This window comes from Limulus polyphemus, unplaced genomic scaffold (genome assembly GCF_000517525.1).
Source record: "Limulus polyphemus unplaced genomic scaffold, Limulus_polyphemus-2.1.2 Scaffold2271, whole genome shotgun sequence".
Classification (NCBI taxonomy): domain Eukaryota; kingdom Metazoa; phylum Arthropoda; class Merostomata; order Xiphosura; family Limulidae; genus Limulus; species Limulus polyphemus.
Genome location: NW_013667881.1, coordinates 146,876 through 155,627, shown reverse-complemented (window position 1 = coordinate 155,627; position 8,752 = coordinate 146,876). Strand labels below are relative to the sequence as shown.

The 8,752-nt window shown below is 32.6% G+C and overlaps 1 protein-coding gene across 4 annotated transcripts in view; it reads right to left on the bottom strand.

Moving 5' to 3' along the window:
• Window positions 1–1,902: 1,902 nt before the first annotated feature.
• LOC106466475 (HEAT repeat-containing protein 5B-like) overlaps window positions 1,903–8,752 on the bottom strand; it is a 72,097-nt gene continuing 65,247 nt past the window's right edge. For 3 of the 4 annotated variants that reach the window (XM_022394493.1, XM_022394494.1, XM_022394495.1), the window contains 2 exons: window positions 8,067–8,292; window positions 1,903–6,441 (listed from right to left, as the gene is read on the bottom strand). In XM_022394493.1, coding sequence (XP_022250201.1) covers window positions 6,110–6,441; window positions 8,067–8,292 — 558 coding nt within the window. In that variant the 3' untranslated portion in view covers window positions 1,903–6,109. Of the gene's footprint in view, window positions 6,442–8,062; window positions 8,293–8,752 lie in introns of all 4 variants that reach the window. The other variant, XM_022394496.1, reaches the window with a different exon arrangement.

The window sequence follows — 8,752 nt, the reverse complement described above, 5'->3', positions numbered from 1 at the left end:
CTAAATGTTCCAACACTTTATTACTAATCCGGCTTCACAGTCTGAATATATTAATCGGAGCTAAATGTTCCAACACTTTATTACTAATCCGGCTTCACAGTCTGAATATATTAATCGGAGCTAAGGGTTCCAACACTTTATTAATACTCCGGCTTCACAGTCTGAATATATTAACCGGAGCTAAATGTTCCAACACTTTATTAATATTCCGGCTCACAGTCTGAATATATTAACCGGAGCTAAATGTTCCAAACTTTATTAATATTCCGACTCACAGTCTGAATATATTAACCGGAGCTAAATGTTCCAAACTTTATTAATATTCCGGCTTCACAGTTTGAAGATATTAACCGGAGCTAAATGATCCAACGCTTTATTACTAAGAAGAAAAAATTCGAAACGTTAAAGACTGAGGATACAGAGAATATTTATACAGCAAAAAGAATGGACAGATTGAAGGTAATTTCGCCTTCTTTTATTACTTGTCTGCTTTCAGCATTTTGTATTTGCAATAAAACTTATGTCCTCTTTAAAATATTAGCACAACAATGTATTTGTATCTACGGTAAATATACTAAGGCTATCTACCACCAACCTCAAGTGTGAACTACTGAGCACGCAGTCAGTCAGCAGCGCCCTCCAACCCACGCTAATGGATTGATTATAATTTTACCTACAGCTTAAAGTGCAAGCAATATTTTGGGTTCGAATATGTCTCGCCAGCCCCACAACCCAGAGCTCTACCACCTGGCTAACCCACACCCATTGTCCTAAAGCAGACTTTCAAACATCAAAAACACACGTGGCCAAAAATAAAAGTAGAACATATATGTAAAAACAACAAAAGTGTATTGTTATATTAACACTGCTGCATCTTTCTGCATACCAACAAGAATAAAGCATTATTTTCAAACAGTCTTCTTTAAAGAGATACATGAAGGATATTTATGTCCCTAATTTTAAACTGCTGGACTAGAGGGAAGACACCCACTGTCAACTCCTGGCTGACTGAATAGAGGAAGTTGACCGTTAATCTCATAACACAACCATGATCCCAAAATGCAGAACGTGATTTTATGGAAACAAGAGGCAAACCATGGACCTCCAGAGTCACAATCTGGCAATCTAACCACTGAGCCACACCCGGTCCCGAGGAAATATACTGTAATGCAACATGAAGTTAATATGGCTGAATGGTTGCAAGCGAGAATACATGAAGTTAATATGGCTGAATGGTTGCAAACGAGAATACATGGAGTTGTTAATATGGCTGAATGGTTGCAAGCGAGAATACACGAAGTTGTTAATATGTTTGAATGGTTGCAAGCGAGAATACATGAAGTTGTTAATATGGCTGAATGGTTGCAAGCGAGAATACATGAAGTTGTTAATATGGCTGAATGGTTGCAAGCGAGAATACATGAAGTTGTTAATATGTCTGAATGGTTGCAAGCGAGAATACACGAAGTTGTTAATATGTCTGAATGGTTGCAAGCGAGAATACACGAAGTTGTTAATATGTCTGAATGGTTGCAAGCGAGAATACATGAAGTTGTTAATATGGCTGAATGGTTGCAAACGAGAATACATGAAGTTGTTAATATGGCTGAATGGTTGCAAACGAGAATACATGAAGTTGTTAATATGGCTGAATGGTTGCAAACGAGAATACATGAAGTTGTTAATATGGCTGAATGGTTGCAAGCGAGAATACATGAAGTTAATATGGCTGAATGGTTGCAAGCGAGAATACATGAAGTTGTTAATATGGCTGAATGGTTGCAAACGAGAATACATGAAGTTGTTAATATGGCTGAATGGTTGCAAGCGAGAATACATGAAGTTGTTAATATGGCTGAATGGTTGCAAGCGAGAATTCAAGATAACGAAACAAAACTCCACTACACCTCTGAAATAACATTTATTATTAATCTTTTCTTACATACCTTCACTATTACAATCTAGATACAGAAATGACAGAATTAAAATACCATAAATAATTAACATTTTAAAGTTTTCACAGGAACTAACTCCTACACGTTTGGCCACAGGCTTTGACATCAAAGTGTACTAATAAAGTTGAAATATATATTTAAACCTGCAAAGATATCGAAATTAAAGAATAGGTTGAATAAACACCACGTTTTTTTATATTTAAAGAAGGATGCTGTACAATCTGATGATGAGTGCTAGCTCAGAATGTCATTCTTCTTTAAATAAAAATATCAAAAACGTGGAGTTTATTCAACCTATTCTTTAACTTCGTATTAATAAAGCTAAGAAGCATAGTAACCTAACATGACTTACAACCAAATAAATCTGGATTCTTAGTAGCTTTTTAATTAAAACACACTTCCCCAACATGACTTACAACCAAATAAATCTGGATTCTTAGTAGCTTTTTAATTAAAACACACTTCCCTAACATGACTTACAACCAAATAAATCTGGATTCTTAGTAGCTTTTTAATTAAAACACACACTTCAATACAAGATCCATCAAATATTTTCAGGGGTAAACCACATACAGCCTTTTGGTCCACGTTCTAAGACATTCATTTCTAAACTGTGCTTCACGTTGAAGAAATTAAAATATCCATTTTTTTATGATTCATATAAGCCTAAAATTATCTGATTTTAAACATCTAAATTACAATGCATCAGTTATGGTCGGTAAGCAGCCATAAAATGGCTTTCAATAACTTACCAAGTGACTGTGTACGTGTTTCATCTTTAATATCATAAGAAGAGAATTAATGGATTGTAATATCAAACAATATTTAAAAAACTAATACAGTCAACCTGTGATGTTAACCTAACAATTGCCAGAAGGTTCACGTTTTTTAAAACTTCAGTACAGAACTGTGAAGAGTGATGTCCTGTAATTATGTGATTCTTATAATGACTTTAAAGAAGAAAAGACCAACCATGCAAGTACAATATTGAAAGGACCTCACAAATATATAATCCAATCAAACCGAAAGCTTTTTCTATCATAACTTAACTAATATCAAGACATATAATGTATACAAGCAAACTTAAGATTGCCATAATAGTAACCTTACATATACACGTGAAAGAATTAGAAATCTGTGTATACTTACAGTATATAGTGTGATATATATATATAAATAAGTAGTATAAAATACAACCAAAACTTATAAATCTGGCACTAAAAGATGTACATTACAAAGTTAACTCTAAGTTACTGATTAAACTCTTTCCCCTTTCTTCACAGTTTCCACAACACCTCACAAAATACAACCCATTTACAAGATTAAACAGAGAAAATTTCATTAAGATAGACTGCGAAACTATCTTCCACTGTCTTAATCAGAATACACAATATTTATCAAAAGAAATGGGAAGATTTTTAACTAAAATATTCAAATAATTATTACAACTATAGAACCTTGAAAGATATTTGATGATAAAGATAGCAAGTTTTTTTTACAACTCATCTTGACTTGTGTTTAAACACCAACCAATGCCGGACCTGACCGATAGCGAACATTATGCAAGGAACCATATGACACGCCTCTTACTTGAAAATAGGGGGCACACAACATGAAGTAATCAAATTCACCAATGGTAACATAAGTTATATCTAACCTACTGTACAACTAGCCATAATAATCAAAATATTTCGTATACTTTTAATACAGAAAGACATTGGCTACTATGTTGTAATTATATTCTGTTTTTACTGTGACAGTTCTAAAAGTGAATTATATAACTTCTTAGTGGGAAGGTTTGTAATCTAGCTACAGAAGAACAAAACACCATGACAGTTCTAAAAGTGAATTATATAACTTCTTAGTGGGAAGGTTTGTAATCAAGCTACAGAAGAACAAAACACTGACAGTTCTAAAAGTGAATTATATAACTTCTTAGTGGGAAGGTTTGTAATCTAGCTACAGAAGAACAAAACACTGTGACAGTTCTAAAAGTGAATTATATAACTTCTTAGTGGGAAGGTTTGTAATCAAGCTAGAGAAGAACAAAACACTGTGACAGTTCTAAAAGTGAATTATATAACTTCTTAGTGGGAAGGTTTGTAATCAAGCTACAGAAGAACAAAACACCGTGACAGTTCTAAAAGTGAATTATATAACTTCTTAGTGGGAAGGTTTGTAATCAAGCTAGAGAAGAACAAAACACTGTGACAGTTCTAAAAGTGAATTATATAACTTCTTAGTGGGAAGGTTTGTAATTACAACAAAATTATAGGCCTCCATTACTTTACGATCTATTCCATTAGGTGACTTTATAACAAAATACTTGCAAACTTGAGAGAATTTTTTTTATACAAGTCAGGTTACTTTAAACTCAACACAGTACTAGATATTTTAAAACACTCATGAAGACCAACCCTTGTTCTGTGAATTCTCTATCATTGAGAAGATGTCGACTCAACAGATGATACATCCAAAGTTTATTGTTTACAAACCAGATTCTGTTAAACCATTTTTCAAAAAAAAAGTTACTAACTAATAATTAGACTTAGGTGATCATATAGGCTATAAACCATGACAATGATTGATATCCCATAAACACAACATTACTGTATGATACATTTGTTATTTTTATTAATATACATGGATTTGTTGGTTATATAATGGAAGAACATCAAAGTGTTACTAGACTCTGACATACATGTACAGTTCTGGTTATCCTATCAACACAACATTACTGACACATATATTTATTATTTTTATTAATATTTTCATTTCTTGTTATATATGTAATGGAAGAATATCAAAGTGTTACCAGAATCTAAAATACATGTACAAATCTGGTTGTGCCATTTAATCACCAGGAAAAACAACAACAACAACAGTTTATGTAGTTTTTAGATGGGAACTAATTGAAGTTGTGGTTTTGTTTTATTTTTATTTATTAACTTAGCAAAGTAAAGTAAGCTTTTACTGTTTTTTCTTCTTCTGGAACTTAAACCATACACGTGTGATGTGTCAAAACCAAATTACTCTATCACATTCAATTTCTGAAACAAACCTAAAAGTGAAGTACCATTAAGCTCTAGACCAAGCATGAATAACCTCAACTAGTGTAACAGGTGTAATGAGTATTACTATCTATGCATTAAATAAATTAAATCCTAAACAAGTCAGCAACTGAAATCTCATCCTTTGAACTAAGAAAATACAACACATATATAAATTTTCAAATCCCTCGACAATTTATCATTTTCACTCATCACAGTAAAATCCTGGTTATAACGGTAATAAAACCTTTATACTTTCGAGACACGCACTAAAAAAATCCTATCTGTAAAGTAAATTGTCCAGGATAATTTTCTTTTGACACTGGTCAAAAAAAACTTGTTAAAAACATGAACAAGATGGCTTTTCCACAAGAGGTTGTTAAATGTACGTATCAGCTCTATTATTTTTTATACTATTGTGGATAGGATGCCAACCCACAAGATTACTTTACCCACATATATTTTAAACAAATGCTTTTCTTTAAAAATAAGTCACAAGTATTAGCGTTCCCAGCACACATCTTACTTTTATTTTTATTACAATTATTACCTATTGTTCCTTGGCTAATGAATAAATAAAGTTCATTATAGTTGGGTTTATTTTCCCCCCAAATAAAAGTAGTGTAAAAATCACACACACAGTAGATACCCTGGTCATTCTGAAATAAGAAACACCTGATACATGACTTACTCGCTCTCACTGCCTATAACTTCTTCATTCTAATGGTTTCTTTGACTGAATCTTCTATAACTTTTGTTTAGGATAAAGACAACTTTTCTTCTATTCTCTACAAAATTTCCAAGTGTTAAATTTAGACTCAAAAAATGCCAATGGACCTCTTGAGATCTTTATAATTTAATGGGAAAAAATCTGTTAGAAGGTTCGAAGGTTCTAGTACGAGAAAGCGATAATTGTGCACACATATATACTGTTCTTTATTGCAATTTGTTTTACTAAGCTAGTTCAACCTCTCACTTACCAGTCCTATAGAATTATAACCATTTTCTGTACAGTTCTTCTGTGACCATCATATATAAAATTAAAATGACAGCTATCTGATATTTACACTAATTTAAAACAAACTGTGTATTTTTTTGTTTTTTTCACCCAGTGAAATTGCTAAAATCCATCTTTAATTTGATTGCTGGAGCTTGGGAGGAATTTATTTTTTGACTCGAAGGTGCGGTGGAAGATTCTCGGCTTCCAACGTGAATTAGCGAACCCTTCCTTATGGCATTTTCAAGCCGCCCTCTCAGCTGGGGAGCTTGGGTCATGATGGAGCGGAAGTCCTGGGGATATTGAGGGCCCACTTTGATCAGCTGTTGCAAAGCATGGTCGTGTAACTTCTTCCTGTTGTGTGACGCCCCCTGTTGTAATGTTGGCTCTATCAAAAGGTTGACCACCAGGGGGATGTACAGACTCAGCATATGAATTTCTGCCAACAAGCACAGACAACAGTTACTCTATACTTACATACCCCACAGCAAAGTGTACACAAATTTGAAACATTATTTTGAAACAATTTTAACAGAACCAGCCTTTTTCAATGGTAAATTAAAAAACAAAAAATGCATTTAAGTGAATTTTTTTCAAGAACTTTTTATCAGCAAATGCACGTAATAATCTACGACAAAGTTCGGCAACACAGCGGACAGCAAATATTTTCATGTATACTTCACTCCTGTTACGTTCAACCATTTTCTATCTGATTTCCTTCATTACCAAGATCTTTAAAATAATATCAGGGCTTATCAGACAGGCATGAAAAAAAAAGAGCTATGTTTACTAGATCATTTATAAGCAGCACTAATAACTATTTCTACTGATGAATTCACGAAGTCCTAGGCCACAACAAAATGAACTTTCCAAGCAAGTTACATTATTATAATGAAATATAAAAGTAAAACAACTAGTGCTACAAACAAGTCAAAGCTTAGTGTTCAACACAAGCTTATTATGAAACATCTTATTTTTGTGTAACTTAGTACTTAGTTGAAAAGAATATTAAACAAATTATTTACGCTCTGGTCATTCACTTTAGATTGTTCACCAGAAGGAGTCTTTTTTGTTTTCTTCAATATTTACTATTCTAGATTATTTTCGGCTGTACCTTTCCTACAGTGAGTAATGTAAATTATGAAAAATACTTAATATCAAAAACATTTAACCCGCGTCCGTCGTTTGATATCATATGAATGTTTCATTTATATACGTGATTTTATTTCTATAATTGTACGGTAATTATAATTACACTAAGTGAAAGCAAAGAGGCATGCGTTATATGAAGTAATTTACTTCTGCCACATCCAATGCTGACACAGCCTTTTGTCCAAAATACCAGGACTCATCAGGCTGGCCATAATATGATAACAATAATAATGGTCTAAGTGTTTTATATATATCATCAATTTTCGTAAACAATAACTGTTATGGTATGAACCTGATTAAAGAAGTTAATTACAAATGAAGTCAGTAAGGTAGGTCAAAATATACAATATTCATACACTACAGAATCTAAAAGGTAAACCAGAGTACGGCATTTTAAGAATTATATAGAGGTGAAAATATTTACAATACTTCAACATCAAAACCTCTAGTAATTCATAATGTAACCAGTGATAGAACATTTACAAACTTATATTTCATTAAATTATTTCAAGACTAGCATTCATAAAGTCATATGTTCCATGCCGTTATTGGACACGGCAGAATATACACAAGTACTCCATGAACTGAGTTGGAGCACGGAATTAAAAGAAAAAAAGTAAACCCAAAGTAAATTTTAATATCCAATCAGAAAACTGAAAGTGAGATCATTCCTTTTTCTTGGTTACTTTAACCACACTTGATGAGCCCCACTTCACAAAACATCAAAACAATGTCTCATTAAACAATTTGTGTCAATAAGAAGACCAGAAAAACAATGGCTTATCACATGAAGATGGCACCACTACTCCATGAAAAATCTCGCCAGAATTCAGAACTGAGAAAACACACACACACCTGCAATTTTTAAGTTACTTACTTATAAACACTTTTTTCAAACTATGAATCACTTACTTTTATCAGAAGGAGCCAGAGTAACCAGTGTGTCTAGACAGGTCAGACATTCTGTGGCTAGACTAAACTGGCGATCAGTAACAGTAGACTGAGTTGTCAAATCAGCAGTCAACTGCACAAGTATTTCCACGACTCGTGGAGCAAGAGTATGGATGTATGGAGTGGCTATACTTCGATCAGGGTGTTGAAACATGGAACGGAGTGTCTGAACACATTTAAGCTGTACCTGTGGGCAATCAAACATGTGTAAAACACAAACTTTTTAAAAGGTTTTTCTAAACCTCCTTAACAATTTGAAAATAATAATGAAAAAAGAAGAAAAATTAATGAATAGAGTAATAATTACATATACTAATATTAGTTACATATATTAATAATAGTTAGATATCCCAGTAATAGTTAAATATACTAATAACAGTTACATATATTAATAATAGTTAGATATCCCAGTAATAGTTAGATATACTAATATTAGTTACATATACCAATAACAGTTACATATCCCAGTAATAGTTAAATATACTAATAACAGTTACATATATTAATAATAGATATCCCAGTAACAGTTAGATATCCAAGTAATAGTTAGATATATCAGTAATAGTTAGATATTCCAGTAATAGTTAGATATTCCAGTAACAGTTAGATATCCCAGTAACAGTTAGATATATCAGTAATAGTTAGAT